Source organism: Peromyscus maniculatus, chromosome 5 (assembly GCF_049852395.1).
Source record: "Peromyscus maniculatus bairdii isolate BWxNUB_F1_BW_parent chromosome 5, HU_Pman_BW_mat_3.1, whole genome shotgun sequence".
Lineage (NCBI taxonomy): Eukaryota > Metazoa > Chordata > Mammalia > Rodentia > Cricetidae > Peromyscus > Peromyscus maniculatus.
This window is the reverse complement of record NC_134856.1, coordinates 135,051,792-135,079,518: the sequence shown is the minus strand read 5'-3', so window position 1 is coordinate 135,079,518 and position 27,727 is coordinate 135,051,792. Positions and strand designations below refer to the sequence as shown.

At 49.1% G+C, this 27,727-nt stretch overlaps 1 protein-coding gene across 3 annotated transcripts in view; it reads right to left on the bottom strand.

Moving 5' to 3' along the window:
* Positions 1-27,727, bottom strand: part of Hrh2 (histamine receptor H2) — a 52,408-nt gene that overhangs the window by 15,239 nt on the left and 9,442 nt on the right. For all 3 annotated transcript variants that reach the window (XR_013051660.1, XM_006976833.4, XM_015995750.3), the window contains exon 2: positions 12,883-14,400. Coding sequence is in view for 2 of the 3 variants with exons in the window: in XM_006976833.4 (XP_006976895.2) it covers positions 12,883-13,955 (1,073 nt within the window). In the remaining variant the exon portion in view is untranslated. The remainder of the gene's footprint in view (positions 1-12,882; positions 14,401-27,727) is intronic.

The following is a 27,727-nucleotide window of genomic DNA, read 5'->3' as shown; positions in this document are numbered from 1 at the left end:
TTCTCTTACGTGCAGAAAGGCCACAGGGGAATCAAATCTACTGCCTGCAGGTACTAGCACAGTGTGCCAGGCACTGTGTGTGAACTGGTGACAACTCTCATCCCAACCGCTTTAGGAAGGTGATTTTAATTCCCATTTTTCAGATGGGCAAACTGGGGCTCAGAGAGGGCAAAGCATGTGCCTAAAGTCACAGAGTGTGTAGCTAGGAGTTAGTATTCACGTCTTACCCCTATACCAGCATTGGTAAATTATAGTCCATGGGTCCAATCTTACCTACTGCTTGTTCTAATAAAAAAAAGGCTATAAAAATGTAAAGTAGCACTTCATGACCCATGAAAATGTTATGCAACTGACATTTTAGTGTTCATAAACAACACTTTACTGGGACGCTGCCTCCTTCATGCATTTATTTGTTGTTCATGGCTGCCTTTGAGCTATGACGGCAGACCGAGCACAGCCGTGTGCTATTTAGCAATTGACACAATCTGAGAAACTCATTGTTAGGAGATAGACTACTGTGCAGGCATCACATGGCGTACTTACATACTCTGAGCTGTCCTGGCCTTGCATAGCCTCTTCTGTATGACATAGCCTGTCATTCCTGGATTAAGAAGCTGTGCAGGGCAACACTGTGCTGAGTGGGGAGGAAATTCCAGCATAGTGCTAAGTATTTGTGCATCTTAACATAGACACAGTGCTCCAAAGGCACAGGCAATAGGATCTTCTCCTTCTCTGTTATAATTTTAGATATGGAGCCTGACACTCTGAAGAAAAGCTTTTCCCATCTGCTTCCTGCTGGGATGTCTCCTGTGGGGCTGGGAAGGCATGCGACTTCTAGACAGGACACACTGGCTGGTTTAGCCCAGATCATCAGGTCCCAGGGCGTGGGGGACTTCCTCTGTGCCCCCAAGCTTCATGCTGCCCTGGAGCTGGGTCCCACAGGGAAAGGGCCTTTGGGTTTTTTTCCTTGCCTGCTCAGCTGAGAAAAGTCTTTTGTCTTAAATGTGAAAAGGTGACAATGTAGTGGCCCTTTTCTCTCCTCCCAGTTCCTAGAAAGGCAGTGCCTGCTGACCTGCCTTGGAGAGAAACCAGAGGAGCGGCCTAGTCTCAGGAAGAAGGTGAAGTGGGTTCGACCTCCATCTGGCTTCAAAGGCACCATGCCCAGATGCACTGTTTCCGGTGGGTGACCCTTCTGGGGCCATGGTTGATCCTCTGGACTTTTGAGGCTGTGACAGGGGTCCCCACTCCTCTTTCCTTTCTCCTCCCCTGACTTCCTCTGAGGCTAGGCGGGGCTTCCACACTCTCTCCAGAGAAGGAAGATGAAGCTGTGGCTGTCTGCTCATGGAGCAGCTCTGCAGCACCTAGGCATCTGAGGCTGCCTGGGGCGAGAGAAGAAGAGGGTAGGGTCTGGGTCAGCTAGGTCCCAGACACGGCCTTATACTGGGTCTTCATGGAGGACTGTCTGTGTCCAAAGGCCCACAGAGCCTCTCTGAGCCCACCACACTCCAACCTTTCCTGGTGAAAGGGAACAGGGCTTAGAAGGAAGGAAGGAAGGAAGGAAGGAAGGAAGGAAGGAAGGAAGGAAGGAAGGAAGATGGAAAACAAAGACAAAAAGAATGGATAGAGGAAGACCAGACACAGGAAAAATGGACTTTTGAAGGTATCATGGTAAATGAAAGAAGCAAGGCACAAAATGTCCAGGATCAGAAAATCTACAGAGACAGGGGACTTCCCTTGAGTTAGAGGATTCAGAAATGAGCTGCGGGAATCGGGAGGTGATAACAGAAGGGAACAGGGTTCCCTTGTGGGGAAGATAAGTGCTCCAAAATTGGCTAGGACAGTGGCCATCCTCTTCAGTGAAGAGTCTAGAAGGAACCAGTGGTGTGTGCACTTTCAGTGGGTGGGTTGATAGTATCTGAACTGATGTGGAGAGAACGGGAAAGAAGATGAAATACAGACAGAAAAGAGGAAGGGATGGATGACAAGGCAAAGAAACACCTTAGTTCTCAAGTCTGCCGTATCCGGGATGCTAAGGGCCTGCCTCTTTACTCTCAAAGGCAGTGCCGTTGTTACTTTATAGATGGGAAAGTGGACCCCGACTGTCAAGTGTCACCAACCAGCACGTCAGAGGCACCAGAGCTCATGCGGAGTCTACCCAACCTCCAGACAGCTGACATCAGGGCAGAGATGTCCTATACAAGGCAGCCAATAGAACTCCGGAGACAGGGACAGCCACTGTCCTTTAATATGTGGAGAAGAGTAGTTAAGAAATGATGAAACTGAGAGGTGAGCAACTGTTCTCCCAGATAAACTGCCCCAATCTCTAGCCCATGCCCCCCTCCCAGCAGCGGACCAGCAGGTAAGAGACCTGCAGGCAGGTCGCTCCACCACCACCGCCACCCACTGGACTTGGTAACCTACAAGACCCACTCTGCCCCGCAACATCAGCAGCCCTAGAGGCACAAGTACTACCTGCATCAATCGACAGGAAATAATCTAACTGAGGGCTGAAATCAATAAAATAGAAACAAAGAGAACAATACAAAGAATCAATGAAGCAAAGAGTTGGTTCTTTGAGAAAAATCAACGAGATAGACAAACCCTTATCCAAACTAACCAAAAGGCAGAGAGAGAATATCCAAATTAACAACATCAGAAATGAAAAAGGGGACATAACAACAGACACTAAGGAAATCCAGAGAATCATTAGGTCATACTTCAAAAACTTGTACTCTAGAAAATTGGAAAATCTAAAAGAAATGGATATTTTTCTGGATAGGTAACATGTACTAAAGTTAAATCAAGACCAATGACCCCTAAGGAAATAGAAACAGTCATTAAAAGTCTCTCAACCAAACCAAACCAAACCAAAATGCTGTGGGATGTTCTGTATGGCAAATGTGTTGCTCTGATTGATCAATAAATAAAACACTGATTGGCCAGTGGCTAGGCAGGAAGTATAGGTGGGACTAACAGAGAGGAGAAAAGAAAGAACAGGAAGGCAGAAGGAGTCACTGCCAGCCACCACCATAACAAGCTGCATGTGAAGATGCCGGTAAGCCACGAGCCACGTGGCAATGTATAGATTTATAGAAATGGGTTAATTTAAGATATAAGAACAGTTAGCAAGAAGCCTGCCAGGGCCATACAGTTTGTAAGCAATATAAGTCTCTGTGTTTACTTGGTTGGGTCTGAGCGGCTGTGGGACTGGTGGGTGAGAGAGATTTGTCCTGACTGTGGGCAAGGCAGGAAAACTCTAGCTACACCAAAAAAAAACAAAAAACAAACAAAAAAAAACACAAAAAAACAAAAAAAAAACAAAACAAAAACAAAAACAAAAACAAAAACAAAAAACAAAAACAAAACAGGGCCAGATGGTTTCAGTGCAGAATTCTACCAGAATTTCAAAGAAGAGCCAGTACCAATACTCCTCAAATTGTTCTACACAATAGAAACAGAAGGAACATTGCCAAACTCTTTTTATGAGCCTACAGTTACCCTGATACCCAGACCACACAAAGATGCAACAAAGAAAGAGAATTACAGACTAATCTCCCTCATGAACATTGATGCAAAAATACTCAATAAAATACTGGCAAACCGAATCCAAGAACACAGAAAAAAAAAATCATCCACCATCATCAACTAGGCTTCATCCCAGAGATGCAGAAATGGTTCAACACACAAAAATCTGTCGATGTAACTCACCATATAAACAAACTGAAAAAAAAAAAAAAAACAACCCACATGATCATCTCATTAGATGCTGAAAAAGCCTTTGACAAAATCAAACACTCCTTCATGATAAAGGTCTTGGAGAGCTCAGGGATACAAGGAACATACCTAAACATAATAAAATCAATATACAGTAAGCCAACAGCCAATATCAAATTAAATGGGGAGAAACTCAGTGATTCCACTAAAATCAGGAACAAGACAAGGCTATCCACTCTCTCCATATCTATTCAATATAGTACTTGAAGTTCTAGATAAAATAGTAAGACAACAAAAGGAGGTCAAGGGGATACAAATTGGAAAGGAAGAAGTCAAACTTTTGCTATTTGCAGATGATATGATAGTATACATAAATGACACCAAAAATTCTACCAGGGAACTCCTACAGATGATAAACACCTCTAATAATGTGGTGAGATACAAGATTAACTAAAAAAAATCAGTAGCCCTCCTATATACAAATAATAAATGGGCTGAGAAAGACATCAGAGAAACAACACACTTTACAATAGCCACAAATAATATAAAATATCTTGGGGTAACTCTAACTAAACAAGTGAAAGACCTGTATGGCAAAGACTTTAAGTCTTTAAAGAAAGAAATTAAAGAAGATATCAGAAGATGGAAAGATCTCCCATGTTCTTGGATAGGTAGGATTAACATAGTAAAAATGGCAATCTTAATAAAAGCAATCAACAGAGTCAATGCAATCCCTATCAAAATACTAACATAATTCTTCAGAGACCTCAAAAAAATAATACTCAACTTCATATGGAAAAACAAAAAACCCAGGATAGCAAAAATAATCCTGTACAGTAAAAGAACTTATGGAGGTATCATCATCCTTGACTTCAAGCTCTACTATAAAGCTATAATAATAAAAACAGTTTGGTATTGACATAAAAACTGACATGTGAACCAATGGAATCAAATTTAAGACCCTGACATAAATCCACATACCTATGAACACCTCATTTTTGACAAAGAAGCCAAAAATATACAATGGAAAAAAAATATACAATCTTCAACAAATGGTGCTGGCATAACTGGAGGGCAGCACATAGAAGAATACAAATAGATCCATATCTATCACCCTGCACAAAACTCAAGTCCAAGTGGATCAAAAACCTCAACATAAATCCAGTTACACTGAACCTGATAGAAGAGAAAGTGAGAAGTAGCCTAGAAAGCATTGGCACAGGAGACAACTTCTTGAATATAACACCAGTAGCACAGACACTGAGATTGACAATTAATAAATGGGGACCTTCTGAAACTGAAAAGCTTCTGTAAAGCACAGGATATGGTCAATAAGTCAAAATGGCAGCCTACAGGATGGGAAAAGATCTTTACCAACCCCACATCTGACAGAGGGCTGATTTCTAAAATATATAACAAACTCAAGGAGCTACGCATCAAAATACAAAATAATCCAATTAAAAAATGAGGTACAGATTTAATAAGATAATTCTAACAGAAGAATCTCAAATGGCCAAGATACACTTAAAGAATTGTTCAACATTCTTAGCTATCAGGGAAGTGCAAATCAAAATGACTCTGAGATACCATCTTATACCTGTCAGAATGGCCAAGATAAAAAACACTAATGACAGCCTATGTTGGAGAGGATGTGGAATAAGGGGAACACTCCTTCACTGTTGGTGGGAGTGCAATTTGTACAGCCACTTTGGAAATCAGTATGGTGGTTTCTTAGAAAATTGGGAATCAATCTACTTCAAGACCCAGTGATACCACTCCTGGGCATATACCCAAAGGATGCTCAATCATACCACAAGGACACTTGCTCAGTTCTGTTCATAGCGGCATTATTCATAATAGCCAGAACCTGGAAACAACATAGATGCCCCTCAACCAAAGAATGGATAAAGAAAATGTGGTACATTTACACAATGGAGTATAATTCAGCAGTAAAAAACAATGACATCATGAAATTTTCAGTTAAATGGATGGAACTAGAAAAAAAATCATCCTGAGTGAGGTAACTCAGACTCAGAAAGTAAAACACGTTATGTATTCACTTATAAGTGGATAGTAGATGTAAAGCAAAGGATAACCAGGCTACAATCCACAGCCCCAGAGAAGCTAGGTAACAAAGAGGACCCTAAGAGGGACACATGGATCATCCTGGGAAGGGGAAATAGATGAGATCTCCTGGGTAAACTAGGGGCAGGGGGGGCAGGTAGAGGGAAGGGGATGAGGGATGGGAACATGAGAGATCAGGATGGTTGAGTTGGGGGAGGGATGGAGAGGGAGAGCAATGAAAGAGATGTCTTGATATAGGGGGCCATTATGAGGTTAGGGACAAACCTGGTGCCAGAGAAATTCCCAGGAATCCGCAAGGATGACCCCAGCTAAGACTCCTAGCAATAGTGGAGAGGATGCCTGAATTGGCCTTCTCCTGTAATCAGATTGATGACTACCCTAATTGTCATCACAGAACCTTCATCTAGCAACTGATGGAAACAGATGCAGAGATCCACAGCCAAGCACTGGGCCAAGTTCCAGGAGTCCAGCTGAAGAGAGGGAGGAGGGATTATATGAGCAAGAGGGGTAGTCAAGATCATGATGGGGAAACTCACAAAGATAGCTAACCTGAGATAATGTGAGTTCGCAGTCTCCAGGGACCTAAGCCTTCTGCATGTGGGTGACAGTTGTGTAGCTTTGTCTATTTGTGGGGCTCCTAGCAGCGGGACCAGGGCCTCTCTGTAGGGACAAGGGGCTGGCCAAAGAAACCCACCCTGACCCTGAAGCCCAGAACTAGGGAAAGATAGCTCAGATCAGGGCAGAAAGAAAGAAACACAGTTTGGCTCAGTCAGATCAGAGCTATCTCTGCCCCTGACCAACCGAATGTGAAACCAACCAATCACAGAGCAGGATAGTAGAACCCTGGGCCTGGGGTTGATTCCACCCCCAAGACTTCCTGTGTAAACCACCCTGACTAGTCAGTTAAAAAAAAAAAAAAAAAAAAAAAAGGCTGTTTTCTCCAACCTGGTAGAGGCAGCTACTCTCCTGGACTCCTCCTTCCCAAATAAATCTCTTCCTCAAAAGAGTTTTTTTGTGTGAAGAAGATCTTCATTCACTGGCGTAGAGAAGATCCTTGCTGAGACGTCCCCCAGTGGACAAAACAAGAGAGAGAGAGAGCTGAAAGAGTAGAGCAAGGAGGAGCTGAACAGAAGATCTTTGCTAAGACGTCCCTCAGTGGACAGAGAGAATTATAAATAACACTTTTCTCTGGAGCTGGAGGAGATTGCTGTATTTCTGCAGGGGTTTCCCCTTTTGCAGAGTGAAGCAAAAGAAGCAACATCTTAGGCCAGAGAAGCAAAGCTCTGCTAGGAAGCCCCCTCAAGTGGGGGCTGAGCAAAGCTCAGCTGTAGAGGCTCTCCAGGAGAGGAGCAGGATTGCTATATCCTGCAGGGAGACCATCCCCCATCACACCAGGTGTACCCTGACTTTCCCAAAGAGTCAGGATACCCTTCCCTGCTGACACAGTTCCAGGCCTGACTCTCCCGAGAAGTCAGAAAAATTTCCCTTCCAGAGTTGAGCTGCTTCTTTGCAGTTCCAGCTATCAGGGCTGTGTTAAACAGCTCTAGGTGTCCAGGATACCTTCAGGGCAGAGCTGTTGTTCTGAGCAGCTCGAGGTGTCCGGATACCTTGCCCTTCAGGGTTGAACTGTCTCCAGTTCAGCCATCAGAGCTGTCCTAAGCAGCTCAAGGTGTTGCCTGACTCCCCAGGTAGTCAGGACACCTTTCCCCAGAGTTGCAAAACTCACCTTTTGCAACCAATTTACCTGCATTTTTGGTGCCTAAACCCAGGACACCAAACTGACAGTTACAAAACGTGCAGTGTACCTACACTATCCCTAGCGCATGAGTTAGCTTTTTGGAACCCATTCCCTATGGTGGGATGCCTTGCTTAGTCTTGATACAGGGAGGAAGAGCTTGATTGTGCTTCAACTTGATATGACATGCTTTGTTGACTCTCATGGGAGGCCTTAACCTTTCTAATTGGAGAAGGAGTAGATGGGGGCAGGGGGTAAAAGGGAGGTGGGGGGAGGGAACAGGAGGATAGGAGGGAGGGGAAATTGTGGTTGGTATATATGATAAATTAAAAGATTTAATTAAAAAATGATGAAATCAGTGTACCAGAAATCTAGCCCTTGTCAGAGAATCAGATGATGAAAATAAACACATTGAACCTTGAACTGGTTCAACACTCTTGAACCAGCCAAGTTTAGGGCCATGCACAAAACTTCCCTTCTTAGTAATGGCTCCTCTGGGGAAGTATGTCTGTCAGACATGAAGCTCTGGCATGTCCATGGACTTTGCGGCCTTGTCTCCAGAGAATGAACTTACAGGAAGCAAAGCATGTCCTCTGCCCCCTGCTCCCACCCCTGTCCCCCTACATAGTAAGGTCATTGTGTGGTGAAGGGTCTGTGGATGGCTATCCTGCCTAGAGACACTTTCTCAGCCATTGCCATGTGCCTTCACTCTTCCAGGCCCACCTATGGTAACTGGTGGAGGTGGGTGGGGCCGTAAAGGCTTCCCATCTGAGGCTTTGTGACTCAGAGACAGCCCTGTGTGCTTCTGTGAGATCCGCCCCTGGCATCAAGGCTTGGAGGAGGGCCTGCTGTGGATTCATGTAAAGAAAAGGGAACAAGCTCTCTCTGAGCTTTTCTGGGCTCCCAAACTTCCCTCTTTGAGGCTTGGTATCCTGATGTCTACAGTGGAGTGACGTTAATTATTTCTCAGGGTTTGCATAGACCCAGGACAAGAATTTATCTGGACATTTGCCATCAAACCAGGCACAGGGCTGGCTGTCAGGGATCCAGTAGTGAACGACATGGGCAGGGCCTGGCCTCCGGGAGCTTATGGTGTAGGGGAGCAAATGTGACACCAGTTCAGGCTGGGACAGCGTCTTGTAGTCTGGGAGTGCCAACTGTGTGCACGAGAGAAGATGAGTGTGACTGTAGACGCCAAGTAGTACAGAGCCTTGGTGGCTGGGTTTGGCTTTCATTCCAAAAGCAACAGAAGGGTTGGACCATAATCAAGTCACTTTTAGAAAGGTCTGTGTGGCCCTAGAGGGAAGGAAGGTAGACCCAGGGACTGGAGGCCTTGGCAAGACGAGGGTTGGAAGGAGAAGGAGAAGGTACCTGGCTGGAACTCCAGCCCTTGAGGCGCCTGGTCGTTGTCAAGCCAGGGACAGAAACACAGGGCTCCGCTGGAATGAGGAAGTGCGCGCTCAGAGGTGTGATAGGCCGCGTGCCCGTGAATCTTATCTCCCCAGAGATTGTGGGAGCAAGTGAGTCAGAGAATAAGACCCAAAGCATCTAGCCTCTCTGCCTGCTCTGCACTGAGATGGGTCAAAGCCTTCTGATGCCTCGGCTTCCCCTTCTGGTATCTACAGGACTGTACCTGAGGCATTTCTCAAAAGCAGAGCCAAATAAATTCAAGTCCAGGTGTTTGGTGGTGGTCAGAGCACAGGCTTGGAGGACAGACAGGCGTGGATGGGAATCTACCACATCTGAAATAGTGGTGGCCAGATGCCAGCCGGTTCGTCTCTAGGCAGCTGCTGGCGATTCAGGGCTGCCCTGTGAGAAGCACAGCTCATCTGAGCGGGGGTGGGGGTGGGGTGGGGAATGGTGCTCTTCTCACTGCTGTATTCTGACCAGGCATCCACCAAAGGCTTTGGTAAGTCGGGCGTAGGTGCTCCCACAATAGGACTGAGGAAGGGGCAGGCAGAGCCTCAAGCTAGGAGCCGGCTGCCCGGGCACAGAGAAGGTAGGAACAGCCGGATTGGCTGACCTCTCTCCTGGGGTCTCCACCCTCTCCACTCAGGAGAGTCTGGGTCAGTCCCCTTCAGGATTCTTGGCAGAGTTAAAGGCTCTGGGTAGGTTCTGTTCTTGCCCTCAGATACAGAGCAGGAAGGACAAACTGTCAGCAGGAAAGACATGCAGAAGGTCACAACTGCCCAGGCCACTCGGAGAAAACTAACCACTGACTCTTCTTAGTCTTCTGCAGTTCTGAAGTGGGCGGATTCCTCTGACCCTCCGCCTGCTCCACCAAGCCCATCTGCCCACTGTTTCCAGAGGCTGAAGACAGACCACAGCTGAGCCCTGGCCCTAATGTGCCTATGAGTGAGCCAGGCAAGCACTGCCTCTTAGCTGGCCTTGGCTTGCCCCAGCTGGTCTCCAGAGTGACTCTGGGGACAGAAGAAAATGTGGACCTCCAGACCCTGCCAGGTGCCCAGCCCCCAGAGAGTACGCAGAAGTGGAGCTGCTGGGAACTCCCCAGCTTGTGTTACCTGGGGGAATCTACTGGACTCCGAGCCTTGGTTGCCTATCTATGGAGTGGAGATTAGGAGCTAGAGAGCCACTTAGTGTACAAAAACCTAGTTTGATTCCCAGCATCCGAGTCAGATGGCTCACAACTGTCTATAACTAGTTTCAGGGGATCGGATGCCCTCTTTTGGCCTCTGCAGATGGCAAATGGAGGAAGCCTGGTGTAACCTAGCCATTTCTGCCAAGCATGTACTGAGTGAATGTTTAAGGACTGGGGTCAATAGGCACTTATGAGCAGGGATGATTGACACAGTGATACATTAACCAAGCAGTGCCTACTTCCTTCTGTCTAGTCTATAACTGAATGTCTTTATTTTTCCTCAATTATGAACTAAATCAGCTTTGTGGCCTCCTGAGTGAAAGGTGGAAATATGTGATTGAGCAGAGCATTTTGCCTATCAGGCTGGGACAGGGAAGTCTCCAGGTGCAGGGATACCCTGGGCTGGCTTGGAGGATGGACTTGAGAGGGGGAGCCCAGAGGCTCAGATGGTAGGGTTGACACTGTAGCAAGAGTTCAGGAGCAGGAGCAATGAGGTTTTCAGTGGGGGGGGGGGAGGGGAAAGGGACAGGTGTGACATCTACAGGAGGACTCTCCACACCTAGGGATGAAGGCCAGGACATCTAATAAGGCAGTTCTGCCCTCACAGCTGCCCCCTCAGAACTCAGAGCCTATCACAAGGGCTTGCAAATGAATGAATGAACAAATGAATGAATGAATGAACAAATAATGAATGAATGGGTCCGTCCCACAGACCAGCACTGCAGAGGCAAAGGCATGGTCTGTGGGAAGAGAAAGAAAAGCCACATTAAGTGATCAACTTGTGTGTTAGGTGTTTTTGAAGCCTCTGCTCGTGACTCAAGCAGGAGCTGGCTCTGCACACAGTGAGCATCCTCAGTGCATCCCAGGACAGTGCCATGGGGCTCTGCACACAGTGAGCATCCTCAGTGCATCCCAGGACAGTACCATGGGGCTCTGCACACAGTGAGCATCCTCAGTGCATCCCAGGGGACAGGGCCATGGGGCTCTGCACACAGTGAGCATCCTCAGTGCATCCCAGGACAGTGCCATGGGGCTCTGCACACAGAGAGCATCCTCAGTGCATCCCAGGACAGTGCCATGGGGCTCTGCACACAGTGAGCATCCTCAGTGCATCCCAGGACAGTGCCATGGGGCTCTGCACACAGTGAGCATCCTCAGTGCATCCCAGGGGACAGTGCCATGGGGCTCTGCACACAGAGAGCATCCTCAGTGCATCCCAGGGGACAGGGCCATGGGGCTCTGCACACAGTGAGCATCCTCAGTGCATCCCAGGGGACAGGGCCATGGGGCTCTGCACACAGTGAGCATCCTCAGTGCATCCCAGGGGACAGGGCCATGGGGCTCTGCACACAGTGAGCATCCTCAGTGCATCCCAGGGGACAGTGCCATGGGGCTCTGCACACAGAGAGCATCCTCAGTGCATCCCAGGGCAGTGCCATGGGGCTCTGCACACAGTGAGCATCCTCAGTGCATCCCAGGGCAGTGCCATGGGGCTCTGCACACAGTGAGCATCCTCAGTGCATCCCAGGACAGTGCCATGGGGCTCTGCACACAGTGAGCATCCTCAGTGCATCCCAGGACAGTGCCATGGGGCTCTGCACACAGTGAGCATCCTCAGTGCATCCCAGGACAGTGCCATGGGGCTCTGCACACAGTGAGCATCCTCAGTGCATCCCAGGGGACAGTGCCATGGGGCTCTGCACACAGAGAGCATCCTCAGTATGTCCCAGGACAGTGCTATGGCCTCCCTCAACACCCGCAGTGACTTTGTCCTCAGTGAGTTCATTGAAATCTCATTTTGATTCTGTTTCTCTTCCCGGCTTGGACACCTCTCCAAGGGGGAATCTTGTCTGTGTCCTCGCTGTTACTTGCACTCCACATACCCAGTGTCCTGCAGGCTTTTTGTTTCTTAAGTAGCCTACAAGATTTTGCTGTCCTCTCTCCCCACACCCATGGGTTAATGCAGCTTCCTTCTTACACACCCACAGACTCACTCTCCTGGCCCACGTCGAAGGGGCCGTGGCAGCCTTCTGTCCAAGGCCCGGATCTGCTAACCATGCCCTTCTTTCCAAAGCCTGCCCCAGCCCCTGTGTCTGCCTTTCCCGAGCTCCATACACAAGGCCCCCACTTTGGTTTCCACTGGGGCCCCACCGTCCGGCCTCTGCCGTTTTCACCCCTACTAACTCGAACACTCCCCTAAAAAAGAGCCGATTTGCACGTGGCTTTTGAGTGCTCCTCTGAGGGTATAACTGACCACTCACCACTCCCCAGTGGCAGAGTTGGGCCTTATACTTAGGCCACCCGAGTGGAAAGGCAATTTAGTTAGAAAGAAGGGCACCTGCACTCTTGAGTGAGTAGCATTTTGTCCGGGTCCCAGCTCAGTGTTCCTGGATAAGATCTCTGTTACCTTTAATGTGACCTTTTAAAAGTGAAGGTCAGGCCGGGCGTTGGTGGCGCACGCCTTTAATCCCAGCACTCGGGAGGCAGAGCCAGGCGGATCTCTGTGAGTTCGAGGCCAGCCTGGGCTACCAAGTGAGCTCCAGGAAAGGCGCAAAGCTACGCAGAGAAACCCTGTCTCGAAAATCAAAAAAAAAAAAAAAAAAAAAAAAAGTGAAGGTCAATGTCCTACCTAAGAGAGCCATTTGAAGATGAGAGATGATTTCTGTGAAATGCTCATGGAATGGTCTCGGCACCACCCACACAGAGAGTGGGATGTCTCCCGGCACCTCCAACCCACGAGAATGGTTACCTGTCTGGGGTTCCTTGGGCGTGTGTGATTTCTGTCCCGCTCCACACTTGGAGCTTCAGGGGCTTCTCCTCCTGCCATCTGCCTTCTCGGCTTTGGCTCCTGGACAGCAGAGAATTGTTCAGCCTCAGGGAAGTGATGTGGGAGTTGTGGCTGCCCAGCTTGCAGCGGAAGAGCTGATGGTAAGCCACGCGGAAGTCTCTGTTGAAGGCAGCGTACAGGATAGGGTTCAGGGCTGAATTGGCGTAGCCTAGCCACAGAACGATGCCTTCAACCACCTCGTTGATGGCATCATCCCCTCTCAGGCCACGATAAACGAACGTGGTGAAGTAGGGAAACCAGCAGATGATGAAAGCCCCCATGACCGCTGCCAGCGTCACCGTGGCTTTGTGCTCTCTGATGGTGGCTGCCTTCCAGGAGCTGATGTGATTGATCCTTTTGGCCTGCTCCCTGGCGATCTTAAAGATTCTGTAGTAGGTGACACACATGATGAGAAGAGGCAGGTAGAAGGTGACCAGCCCATCCACCAGCCCGTACACCTCATTGACCTGCACTTTGCACTTGAAGGTGTCGTTGCCCCCTCTGGTCTCGTTTCTGCTGTTCCACCCCAGGTGAATGGACAGGAAGGACAGGGTGATGGAAATGACCCAAATGAAGATCAAAGAAATGGCAACGCGAACTGGGGTGACCAGCACAGGGTACCTCAGTGGGTCTGTGACAGCGCAGTAGCGGTCCAAGCTGATCATGAAGAGGTTGAGGATGGAGGCTGTGCACAGCATCACATCCAGGCTGGTGTAGATGTTGCAGAAGACCTGGCCAAAGCTCCACTTGAACGAGAGCTGGTAAATGGCAGAGAAGGGCAGCACCAGGAGGCCGAGAAGCAGGTCAGTAGCTGCCAAGGACACAATGAAGCAGTTGGTGAGACTGCGGAGCTGACGGTTCAAGCTGACAGCCAGGCAGACGACCACATTGCCAGCAATGGTGATGAGGATGAGGGTGGTGAGGATCAAACTGATGGTGACTTTCAGTACAGTAGAGTCTAAGCAACAGGAGTGAACGGTGCCATTGGGCTCCATTCTGGGGCCCTGTAGCTTCTACACTCACCCTTGGCCTTGGCCACTTCTCTTCCACCACTGGGCTTCAGGTTCCCAACCAGGCCAAAGGAGGGCTGGGGAGGGTCTAGTGACTGGCCTAGTGCTGTTGTAGGATAGATCGAGCTGTTCCTTGTGAAGTGCAGGACATAAATAAGAATAACATAAGACAGGGCCTTCAAGGCTCAAACCCCAGTCCTCAGCTGGTCTTCCAAGTCACATTCCTTCCAGGTCTGTAGTATGTATGTATCTACCCTCTAGGTTCCTCATGGAGACTGAGGCACTGGTGGCTGTGTCTTGAGGTGGTTTTGGTTTTATGTGCCAGGGATCATACACATAGGCTGTCATGTCCTTCTCCATGGCTGGTGCCTGCCTCCATCCATGGCATAAGATTGAGGACTGTTAGCTGCCCTTTCTGGAGTCACAGGAGCTGAAAATGCAAAGATTGAGTGTTTAGCACTTCATAATTAGATCAACAACATGACCTGTTCCAAGGTGAGTCTTCACAAGTGCCTTCCGGTGGTGACAGCCTACGTTTCCAGTTGATGAGAACCAAGGTCAGTCCTTGTTTCATGGCTGGCCCCTTTTACACAAGCCCCTCCTGGTTTTTCTGAGAGCAGCCAGCATGCTCTCCTGAGGACGGAGAGTGTGGAAATCTAAATGACAGCGGAACCCTCTTAGAAGCAAGCAGATCGCTGAGGGACGTAAATTCTACCTCTTCTGTGCTCTTGCCTGGAGTTGCTCTGCAATCTGAATACAGATGCACCCTCTGATTATGATGACTGTGCCGGAGCAGGGATCAGGGTTCCCAGCACCTCTGCTGCGCCAGCTGCCTCAACCTCTCAGCCCCGTGAGCTGAGCCTCTGGGTATTATTTCTGGAGGAGCTTTTTATTACATGAAGAGCCCAAACAGCATGGGTCTCACCACCACACTTAATTAACTTTGTGGGGGGGGGAGCAATAAGGACAGACTTTTTTTTGAGACTCCCTATTTCTGATAATAATTTTCTTTGCATTTCCTTGACAGCTGGCTGTAGGCATTTTGGCATTGGGCTGGTATTCAAGTTAATGTTTGGGAGAGTCTTCAAATCCGAGTGAATCAGCTCTCAATATAATTAGAAATCGCCTTCCCTCCCTCCCTCTTTCCCTCCCTCCTTCCTCCCTCTCCCTTCCTTTCTCCCTCCTTCCCTCTCCTCCTGTTTTCTTCAACAGTCACTTCTCTGGGGACTTTGGGTGTGCTGGAATGTTCCAGGTGCCAGGGATGCACAGGTGACCAGCTACGATTCCTCCTTTGTGAGTTTTCCCAGGGTTCACTTCTGTCTTCCTGGTCAGTGTGAGGCTTCCTAGAGTTTTCCGTGAGCATTTTAAAGGCAGGGGAGTGTGTGGTGTTAATTCCATCCCACCTATGTCCTGTGAGTGGAATGACCCACTGGAAAGGACCATATCTTCTACTTGTGGGCCAACTCCCAGTGAGTCCTTTGCCCATAGAATCCTCATTGTCACCTGCTGCTGATGTAAAAGACGCTCTCCCAAACCTTCAAACTGCCAAAGTGCTTGTAACTGCAGTAAGCCAGCATCCCAGTGCATCCAGGAGGCATCAACTCTCTGAGCTGCCATACAGCTTAGCCCGCACACCCAGGAAGTAAATGCTGTGACATTTGGTTTGAGGGGACCATTCCACAGTTCTCCTGTCCCTCTGTGTGCATAGAGGCAGGACACAGCTACACACACACACACACACACACACACACACACACACACACACACACACACGGCAACGTAACTGCAGATGCATGGACAATGGCATCTGTGTTGGCAGTCTTGTGAGTGACAAAAATATGGGGACAACATGAGCTGCCACAATGAAGAGGCTGATAGGTCAGTGAGCTACAGTCAGCCTGCACTGTGTAACAGGCCTGACCTGTGCGATTTGCTCATAGCAGATAAAACGTCATCGAATCCTGAGACCAGCCCTAGCAATGAGAGAGATTGTCTCCATTTACCTTTGAGGAGCGTGTGGACAAAGAACCAAGCGATGTCACTCTTCGGGTAATTGGCAGGGCCTTGATTCAAACTCAGTGCTACAGTTTGGATAAGTGGCCTCCAAAGGCCCAAATGTCAAAGGCTTGGCCACCAGCCTGTGGTGTTATTAGAGGTGGTAGAAGTTTTAGAACGTGGGAAGTCAGGTCATTAGGATAAGCTAATGAAGGCTTGATGGGATTATTGGGGCTTTGATCCCTTCCTGTCTCCATTTTTGCTTCCTGGCTGCCATGAGGTGGGCAGATCTCTCTGCCATGTACTCCCTGCCATGATGTGCAATGTTGCCACAGGCCCTACGCCATGGGGTCAAGAGACCAGGGCTTTAAACCTCGGGAGTGATGAGCCCCAATAAACCTTATTTCCTTGTTTACCTTGAGTATGTTGTCAGAGTGTGGGAAGCTGACTAACAGACACAGTTCAAGCTCCTTGGGCTTCCCCTTAATGCTCATTCTTTGATTAGATTTTAACTTGCCTTGCCAAATGAATCTCACCATCCATCCATCCATGCATCCATCCATCCATCCATCCATCTGTCCGTCTGTCCACCCGTCCATCCTCATATAAAGGGAGAAGTGTGTACAGAGTGGAGTGTTTACATGTTGTTTCCCACCTTAATGTTCATCTTTGGGGCTCACTGGGCTCTTAACTGTGTCTGAATGGACAGGTGAGAATGTGTTTATTTTATATTATTTCCAGGCAGTTGTGTAAAGTTAAAAAATAATATGCATGGCATCTTGTTTGTCTTTGATACAGATTTAAGAAGTTTGACTCTATCTGTACATGTGAGAAAGATTTGCTATTCACTCGGCCATTTCCTTTACCATCTCACAGGTTGCCCACAAATATTTCAGTTATGTTTTTACATATTTCCTTTCAACAGCTCCTCCTAATTTCTTTAACACATTTGAAAAAGGGGCTTCCTGAACTAACCCTTGCAGAGCTCGCTCCCACCACACACGCACAGGTGTCCTCAGCCACTGCCACCTCGTTAACAAACTCATTGTGTGCCTCTCATCCCAGGTGGCCCCCCCTCAGAAGCACCATAGACTGGGGCCTCAGTGCATCTCTTGGGTAGCTGTCACACCCACTCAGCCCTGCTGGGCTCCATGTGAGGAGGTCTGCTCTGGTCGGCTCCCGTGACCAGCCTTGGTTGTGTCTGATCCATCTCCTGCCTTCAATGTCAGCTCTTGCCTGCTGAATGCTGGCTGTGCCTCCCAGCATTCTGACGAACACAGCCGTGGCAGGATTCACTTTTTCCTGTTTCTGAAAAGTGCCAGGGCCGTTGTGGCCCCACGCCTCTGCATGTGCTGTTCCCACTGCCTGGCATGCCCTCCGGGCCCTTTCTTGTCCAATATGTTCTTAGTCTTCTTCCAAGCCCTGGCCTCCTGTCACCTCCTGGTCCTTGGAGGTAGTTTTTCCATCCTCTAAACACCTCATGTCACTTATCTGCCTCTAACTAATGCCCTCTGTTCAGAGTTCAGAGTTCTGAGTTTTCAGGACCTTGTGAGAACTTTCTTCCTGGGGTGGTCTGGGGTAATTCACTGTCTGAACTGTCTCCTCAGGAATTGAATTGAGGTGATGTCTGGAACATCATTTCATTACGTCTGGAGACTGGGAGGGTGGGGGGCAAATCTAGGTTGGCCTGATGTCCCAACTTCCACCTCACTGCTTCAAACCCAGGAAAAATGCCAGCGGGGACAATGACGAGGAAAGCTGATGGGCTGGGGACAGGCAGGACCAGTCCCATGGGATGAAGCTGGCTCAGCGCTTTGTCTTCAGGGGTAAGTGAGGTTTCCCTTCTGTGAAACATGTGCTTTCACCACCATGACCATGTGGGGAGCCAGGCTTGGTGCACAGGCAGCCAGACCTCAGTGTGCATGTTTGCAGCACCAACTTTCAGGAGGGAAGGAACACGGGGTTCACTGGGCATCCTTCCTGTGATGTAAGTGGTCTGACTCTCATTCTAGAAAAGCACTCTGGGAAGCAGAGGCATGCAGAGTGACAAAGGTGTCCCAGAGTGACAGTACTTCCTTCTTCACTTGGTGGCTGTGAAAATGATAAGCATAAAGGAACTGAAGCCCTCTGAGTCCCACACACCAAATGGCATTTTGATTAGGGCCCGACAGCCACACATGCTGCATACATTTCCTGAGAGCCTCCCGGGTGCAGCCCCTGTGCTGTGGTCTTGGGACAGGGCAACAAACACAGCACATGGGACATGGGACATGTCCACGGAGCCCAGGACATGGGCTGGGGATGGAATAGAGAAGCTGTGGTACACTTGCTTATTTAACTGCAGTTGTACCAAGTTCTCCTTCAGGGGAAGTGGAGAGAGCCACGGAAGATGGGAATTAGGTAACAGGGAGCAAGCAGATCTCACATGGAGAGCAGACCCCCCAAAGATCTTGAGGTGGGAGATGGTGTTCTTTAGTCCAGGATGTATGGGAAACTTCTAGCAGGGGACAGGGTCAGTGAGCAGAGGATGCTACAATTGGGAAGGCAGGAGCAGGACTCCTGGGCCTTGATTTCCTGCTGCCCATTAGGGACCCTGATGGGTCTGGATGAACAGGCACTGAGGAATGTCCCTAGCTATCAGCATAGGTGGTCAGACACTGATGTCACTGGATCTCCAGAGGGCAGCCCATTTACTTCAGTGTTCCATGTACTTGGGGTGGAGAGGGTTAGGAGCACCCCAAAACTCACTCCTCAGAAGCAGCCTGGAGTGGACTCAGCAGGCAGGTGGCTACTGAAACACCATGGTTTTCATTTTATCTGGAAGAACAGAGCCTCCCAGGCCTCAGAGCAGCCACCTCATATGGCGACTGGCAGATGACTTGGGGCTTAGAGGGTCGTGGCTGAAATGATGCCACCTTCTCAGGGGTGCTCTCTGCCCTCTTGGGGCTGGAACTTGGGGCTTAGCTTCATGTGCAGAAGACTGAGACAAGGGCTGGGGACACACATGGAAATGACATGGCAGGTCCCCGTTCTCCAGGGACTCGGCACAGGCAGAGGTGGGCAGTAAGCTGAGAGAGCGAAGGAGACTCAGAGGAACTGGCCCCGGAGTGGGGGCAGCTCCGAGTGTGTTTGTGTATATGTGAAAGTGTGTGTGAGCATGTATGTTAGTGTGCGTGTCAGAGTATGTGTATGTGTGTGAGAGTGTATGTATGTGTAAGTGTGCGTCAGAATGAGAATGTGTATGTGAGACTTTGTATATGTGAGAGTGTGCACGTGTATAAGTATATGTGTGTGTGTTGAGGGTGTATGTGAATTAGTGTGAGTGTCTGTGTATGAGAGTGTGTGTATGAAGGTATGAGTAAGTATGTAGATAAATGTGTGATTTTCAAGCAAGCACGTAGAAGACACAATTTGAGAAAGGCAGCATTTTCTTGGGTCTAGAAGCACCCATCATCATCACCATCATAATTATTAATTATTTACTCATCTATTTTGAGACGGGACTCTCCCTCCATTGTCCAGGCTATCTCTGAACTGATGGCGCAGGCTATCCTCTGGCTAGAGCGGCTTAGTGGCTGGGATCACCAGTGAGAGGGACATTGAAGCCCTCCTCCCACTGCTGGCCCAGCGGTTGTGCTTCTGCAGGTTGGTTCTGGGGTTTCCCCAACACCGCGTGTGCTAGCAGAGTCTAGAAAGAACATAAAAGTGCACACAAGAAGCTGGGTGCGGTGGTGGCGCACGCCTTTGATCCCAGCACTCAGGAGGCAGAGGCAGGTGGAGCTCTGTGGGTTCAAGGTCAGCCTGTTCTACAGAGTGAGTTCCAGGAAAGCCAGGGCTACATGGAGAAACCCTGTCTCAAACTCTCTCTCTCTCTCTCTCTCTCTCTCTCTCTCTCTCTCTCTCTCTCTCACACACACACACACACACACACACACACACACACACACACACACACACACGAGAGAGAGAGAGAGAGAGAGAGAGAGAGAGAGAGAGAGAGAGAGAGAGAGAGAGAGAGAGAGACTGTGGAGGAGCCACCAATCAATAAGACTAGCTTAGAGCCACTGGGCCAATGCGGGAAGCCTCCAGGTCACAGAGAAGGGTACCCATGCCTCCATGGAGGGGATGGGTAGCCACACCAGGGGTGGGAGATTCCCTTTCACCACCCTCTTTTGAGGACCTTCCCAGGCTTCTCATCCTGCATGTTGTCTACTCAAAACCCAGTAGACACATGATTTGTCATGATGGAAAGGGAAGGGGCGGGGCGGGGCATGCCAGGTAGAAGGGATGGCATGTCAGAATGGAAGTAGGTGACCAGGTCGCATTAAGGGAGGCAGAGTTGGAAAGGGCTCCAGGTTAGGGAGAGGGCTACTTTGTAAGAAGTCCACCGCCTCCGAGCTCCTAAGCCCCGAGGTCACCATCATTCCCTCCATGAGGTTCACAGCCATGAGGTCATGAGTGTGATTGTGCCAGGCTCCCCAAAGGTTCCTCTTTCGTTCGAGTAGAAACAACACTGCCTGCCTTGCTTTCGAGATTCAGCTCCTGCCAGTCTTCCCAGCTGATCGTCAGGAGGAAAGTGCAGCTGAGGATGGAGCGCTCAGAGGTTTAGACTTCTAAGGACAACATGGTGCCTCTGACAGTTCACTGAATAAGTTCAAGGTCATCCAGGGAGCAGATAACACACAGAATGCCAGGTCTCCCTGAGCAGTCAGTGAGGCTTGTCCCCTGGGAACTATTTTAGACCAGAGTGTTTACCTCATGACTGGCCCGGGGCTACGCACTGTTATATTTAATCTTTGCATAATTTTGTCAGGTGGAGAGATTTTTATTCTCCTCACTTTACAAAGGCAGAAATCAGAGCTCAGGAGTTGTGGCACTTGCCCAGAGTCTCAAAACCGGGAAGAGGAAAAGTCAGGATTTGAGCCCAGATCTGTCTGCCTCCACAGCCCCTATTCTTAGCTACTCTGCATTTAGCTTTTCAGCAGACAAAGGCCGCTTGGCCTGACTGCCTCTGTTTGCATCTCAGGCTTCCTCCTTCCTGAAAATCATGGCCACATGAGTCTTTCATGTCTTTGGTGGTGAGATCGGTAGCGGCTTCCTCATAAGTAGTGGGTGGGACATTTGGTCATAGCCTTCGCTGCAGGAAGACATCTGGAGGGGGCTGTTGCTTAGTGGGAAGGCCTCGCCTTACGGGAGCTTTCTCTCCCCTTCTGTTTCTTCTGGCCACAAGAGCCTAAAACCAGAGCTGGCTTTTGCTTGTCCTCACACCACCTCGCTCCAAACATTGTGCCCCCTCCCCAGACCGGCTGAAAGGTGAGCGTATCTGAATGTCACCTGGAATCTGGGGCAAAGGCCTGTAGTTCTGCTCTTGGCCCAGGTAGGTGAGAGCCTTGCTGCCTCTCAGCCAGGTTCCCATCAGCCCAGAGCAGGGTGCTGGGGTCACAGAGGCCTCTCTAGTATGATGGATGGATCATAGAAAGAGAAGGTGATTTGGATTCGAAGTCTAGATGGTGACCATTCCCATGTGCCAGTCGGCCACCACAGGCCAGACACATACAGGTGATAACACATCTACCGCTGGGATGAATGTTCGTGCTGCCTGAGGCTCAGAGAGAGCAAGTCACTTGTCTAAAGGCACACAGCAGAGGCTACTGGCAGAGCTTTGAGCAAGGTTTAGGTCAGAGTCTGAGCCTCCATGGCTTTCCAAGTGCATCGGTGGGCAGCTCAGCTGCCATGTCTCCTTTTCAGTGACATCTGCTTGGCATCTGACAGTAGTGCATGGAGGTGGCCAAGCCATACCTGGGGACGAGGTCCCTTAGTTTTTGTTTGTCTGAGAAAGCTACTATTTCTCCTTGGCTTTTTTTTTCCCCACTTGGGCTGAAATTTGTGTAAGTCACTGTTTCAGAGCCCAGCCCAGCAGCTTTCAGGACCTTTATCATATTGTACAACTTTCCCCTTGACTGGCTTCCTGATAGGAGACCCTAGCCTTGGTGGTCCCCTCCTGGGCCCCTGGTGACCACTGGTCTAGTTTCTGTCGATAGTCTTGTCTGCTCTGTGTATGGCTAAGTGGGTCCCCGAGCGTTTGTCCTACTCTGCTCTTGCCCAGCCTTCAGACACCTCACTGTTCAGAGAACTGCTCGGGGAAATGCTTTGATGGTACCCTTAGTTCCCCACCCTTCCTTCATCACCAGCACCCGACCACCGCCCTTGTGTCCTGCCTCCGACATCCATAACCTTCTCCTCTTCTCTCTCGGCCACTACCGCTGCCACCAACTCCGAATTACTCTGCAGGTGCAGATGCCTTACCTCAGCACAGCATCAGTTCTGAAGAGGGGCCACCCGACCCTCCACCCCTGTCACGACCACCCCACCTAGCCTTTTGCACAGCACATTTTTCATTCCTTAATTTTTTTTTTTTTTGAGACACAATCTCACAGCCAAGTTGACCTTGAACTCACTGTGTAGGGGAGAATGACTTTGAAATCTTGATTCTCCTGCCTCAGCCTCCGGCCTATACCTGCCTGGCTTATTCCCCTACTTTTTGCCACTCCCCGTTGGAGTGTGAGCTCTGGCTAGTGTAAGATCTAAGAGCCCCTTTATCTTGCTTCCTGACAGGCAATAGGAGATTAAGGACTGTTAGCTGGAGTGGCCAAATATAATCTGAATGACCACCATCACACAGTAATACTCCATTATCGGGCACTTGGAAGAGCTAGGCATCATTCTAGCTCCTTTTACACACGCCGTCTCGTTTAATCTCCTCAGCAGCTCCGTAGCTACTGCTCATATCTATTTTATAAACTAGGCATTGCAGCATCTTGGTCAAAGTATACCATGAGCATAGGTACCATGAGCATAGGTTGGCATGCAGGTGTGGGGAAGGCCCAATGAAAGAATGTATCAACGGGGCTAGACGGAGCCCAGGCACACTTCTGCCTTGGTTCTCAAGGAAGTAAAGCTGAGGACTCCCTGCTTTGGCAGAGAAGCCCAAATCCCTGCCACCCTGGGGACAAAAGCTTCAGGGCAGGGACTGGGGTGAGGAGGGTAACCTAGTACAAATTTGGATTCCCAGGCTAAGTCCTGGTGTGACTCTGATTTTCTGGGTTGTATCCAACAAGTTTCATACCCTCAGTTTTTTTGGCAGAAAAATGAGTAGACAGGCATAGCACAACTTGAGTTTCTCCATACTCTATATGCAAGAGAAGGAAGGAAGGAAAGAAGGAAGGAAGGAAGGAAGGAATTATGTGTCTTCCAAATAACAAACTAAGAGAGATCTGGGTAGAATCCAAACACAGCCATTCCCTAGCATCCAGGAAGGCCCTTTTACAACACCTGCAAGAGCCAGCATTCTTGGTCTCCTTACATACTTCCACTGACGGGAGCTTTTTTACAAAACTTTTTCCAGTAAGTCATTTAGTGACATGGTCAGGACCTTACACACTTCCTGTTGAAAACCATATTCCCAGGGAGGGGGAGGAGGCACCACACTTCGTGCACATCCCACAGAAAGGACCACGTGGATGTGTCCGGATGGCTACATCCCACAGAAAGGACCGCGTGGATGTGCCTGGATGGCTACATCCCACACAAAGGACCATGTGGATGTGCCTGGATGGCTGATGTCTGGTCATAAGCTGTCACTTGCAGTTTGTGGTTTCCTCTCCTGTGTTTTTGATCTGGAACTTTGTGTGTGTGAATGTGGGTTTGTAAATGTTTTTTGTAGATCTGTGAAAGGCTCCCAGCCCTCCTTTATAGGCAGCTCTACAGAGCTCTGTCTGTCAGGTCTACATTTCTCTTCCAAACAGCCTTCAGGTCTGCCCCACGGATGCATCACTCTCAGCCCCGCCGTCACCTCCATCATCTCAGCCATCACCACCACCCTAACCATTACCACCATCGCCTCTACCACCGTGGACCCAGGGACCACGTCTCTCCTGCTCTGTTCTCTGCCCCAAGCTCATACCTTGAAGGTTTTGCCCTTCCAGCAGGGTACAGATTAGTGGTGTAGTCAGCTGGGTCATTTTAGAGGTATCAGAAGCAAACAGCTAACCCTTGCCAAGAACATTCACCCTGCTGGTTATCTTAGCCTCCCCCAGCCTCTCCACACCCATTACCTCAACCTGTAGGAGAACCATGGACTGTGGACAGGGATACCAGTGTCCCCCCACTTTGCAGTGTGACACAGAGAAACCAGGTACCTTGATGGAGGCCATACAGCTGGTTATAGCTATCAAGAGCCCACCCTCATGGAATTCAACTCCTTAGATTTTACCCGTCTCCTCTCCATTTCCCAAGCCTCACTCACCCCATCATTATCCTTGCAAAATTTACAAAATATCATGTCTATATTTTTTAATCTGCCATTTCCCCTTGAATGGGTTGAATTTTTGCAAAAGAAATTTTCCGATCATTATCTACATGGATAGGCTCACTCTCCCACACGTAGGTCACCCTAACAATAAATGCAAAGCACAGCCTCAGATGTTGTTGAAGCCTCAGAGGCCAGTCCAGAGGGTAACTGGTCTACCTTTGAAAGGCGGTGGAGAGTGGGGATGGTAGGACGTGACAGGTGTTCTCTCCATGTTCCGAGGAAGGTTTACAGGACATCTGGACATTTGTTGTACATATGTCACTGATGACCCCAATCTATCTTGGGTGAGCCCCCAGGGCTGCCGGCTCTGCACCAGAGGAATTATCTCGCCCTCCCCAGAGAGCCAACACTATGCAGTGGGAAGGCCTGACCTGTGTCAGATATTGACTTAGCAATGTCTCCATTGTGTTGCTGGGGAAATTGTTGACCTCTCTGAGGCTGCGTTTCCATCTGTAAGTAGTATATCACAGCACACTGCTGAGAGGAAGAATCTGGAAGTCAGGGCTGTGTAAGGAACACTGAGGCTCCCCTACAGATGGCATGCCTCATGGTTACTGTCTGGTTCTCTCTTACAGAAGCTTATTTGAAGTCCCACCTTGTCTGAGAGTGAAGGCAGCCAAGGTCACCAGATGGAGAGAGGCAGAGCGCGACTAAAACAAATCCATCTACAACAGCCTGTGGACTGGGAACCAGGCCAGGGCAGGCTGGATGGGCCCATGCTTGGGTTGGGTGGTAGAGAATGGCTGTGAAGGGGAGAGATCAGAGAGGAAGGGGAGCCCGTGCTGGGAGGGGTCACTTTGGTACTCAGTTCGTTAAGTGACAGCCCCCTAATGGTGGCATTAACAGTGAGGGAGAGGGGTAAGGTCAAGTGGGAGGGGGAGACCATTGCAGAGCAAGAAATCCATCCCGGTGGCAAGGTATAGTCAAACTCTGAATGCATAATACATGGGGAAAGTTTCCGAGACACCAGGCCAAGGGAGATTTTTAAGATTCCACTCTACTGGGGAGATCAAACCCACACAGGGCTCATAAGCCTGATAAGCCCTTGGTGGTTCTTCTGAAAATGATTCCATGTTCTCAGAGGCCCCCGGTCACACCAACTTTCAGTCACAGATGAGATCAGAAACATTGTGACAGGCCTGTGCCTGGACAAGGTTTGGCAAAGCAAGCCTGGACAAGACTTTTGTAGCCCTCATGTGGCAGGTCTTTGGCCAGTGGCACACTGGGAACTGACCTCCTTTGTGAACAGTGTAGACTCTCAAAGAGTCCCTGTGGTCTCAGACAAGTCATGGGGTGAGGGAGAAGAAGGGATGCCAGAGGTAAGGGCAAGGCTCATGGAATCTGTGCATCATCTAATTCTAGACGGAGGACTGGAAATAGCCCAGTATCACTGAGTGTGCAGAAATCCATATGGACAGACAGACTACCTTTCCTTGATTACCTCCAAAGACAGTGCTATTGCCCCCAGCCCCTTCAGTGACATGATTTCCCTCAGTTTATTAATGTTTGTGTGTAAAAAGTAAGTGAGTGGCTACACAGATTTTAGTCTACTCAAGAGTATTATTGCACTTAAACAATATTATAATTTTTTAAACGCCCACTTTTATAATCAGGAGATGTATTGGAAAATCTAGATTTCTAGTTAGAGTTAGTTTCTGACTTGCTGTGGCTTGGCTTTGTATTTTTTTTTTTTTTTACATTTTTTTGCAAGGACCAAAACCACACACTTTTAGAACAGACCTCAAGAAATCTCATGAAGTGGGCCTCACTTGTTAAGATAGGCTTTGTGCTGGATGATGTCTGCCCAGCTGGAAGATGAGGGAAGCATCCTGAGCATGTCCACGGGAGGCTGGGCCCTTCTGTGATATTCCCTGGGTTAGAAGTGCTAACTGCATTTCCAGTTGTCAGAGAGGAAGGATGGCTGGTGCCTCTGGAAAACATTTCAGGGCCACATCTCTACTGGCCAGCTTTGGGTCTGTCCTCACGCTGTGGTCACTTGGAGCAGATCTACCAGGCAGGGATGTCAGCTGCCTGGTCTCTGAGAGGCTGGAGTTTGCTATTTTGAGGTAACAGCTCCCTTAGTTTGTGAAAATGAGGCTGCTTAGAAAGTCTCCACCTAATTAGATAATCATGACATCTTCAGGGTTCTGCGGCTCCGGCCAAGAGCAGAAGAGACCGATTCCCCTGGTGGAGTGCTAATGCTTTTTGGAAATGTTAAGAGGGTTCTGTTAGGGATGCTTGGGTCTTGTTTGAACACAGTCGTGGCCCTGAAGCAGGGGAGTCAGTCAGTCTGGAAAACTTGGAGGTAGGTTGGTTATTCTAACAAGAAATTAAGTTCCTTCTATAATTCTTTTGGCTGTAGCAATGGAAAGGTAACATGTGCTCATGGAATAGAAATAAAGCCCGAATTCATTAGTAGGCAATCATTCTGATAAAGTGGTGCCAGGGATGGAACCTAAGCCCTCAGGAATACTTGACAAGAACTCTTCTTTGAACTTCTCTACACTGGCCCCTGATTTGTTTTATTTTAAAATACTCACATGAGCAAACGAGGCTCGTGACTTGGATGCCACGTGGACGGCAGACGTTGATGAAGTGAACACTGCGGCATCTGAGAAGGGGTGACAGCTCTCTGTGCCTCCCTGCATGTGTGTCTCTCAAGTGTGTGCAATGAGAAGGCGGACATGGTGCAGCCTCCCTGGAGAAGGCTATTCAGACAGTCCAGGGGCCAGTCCAGCCTCAGTTTCCCTCACTGGAGAAAGCTCGTCTCCTCTGCTTCCCCATCCCCCTATAGACAGCTCTGCCCACGGCCTTGTTGTCTCCTTCCTAACCCATCCCGGACACGCTGCATATGTACTCCGCTTCAGTAGCCTCACAGCTTTAACGGGCTGGACCACACCTTCTTCCCACTCTATCTCATTCTCAGTGAGCCTCAGGCCCCAGATGCAGATGATATCTTTCTGGCAGTTGCTGGGGGCTCCAGTCACAGAGCTAGGAGTGCCCAGGAAGTCAGGTGTCTAGGACAGAATCATGCTCTCTGGGCCTCTTGGGCGGGATCTGGGTAGACCAGGTGTGGGCAATTTGGGGGCAGTGGCTTTGTTTCTGCTTCCATTTCCCCTCCTGAAAAGTGATGAGATCATCCTGACCTCAGAAGGTGTTAGGAGGTTTCTTGGTTAAGGGTTAAGAGCAAGACTTCCCTGCACCTGCACCTTCTCTCTGGCCTCTCAGCTCTCCCTGCCTCACACCTGTCACCCAGAAGAATAGAAGTTGTCCCTGTGCGACATCATCTGTCCTAGTCAGTGTTCTATTGCTGTGAGGAGACATCATCACTACGTCAGCTCTTATAAGAAAGGATTTAACTGGGGCTTGCTTACAGTTTCAGAGGTTTACT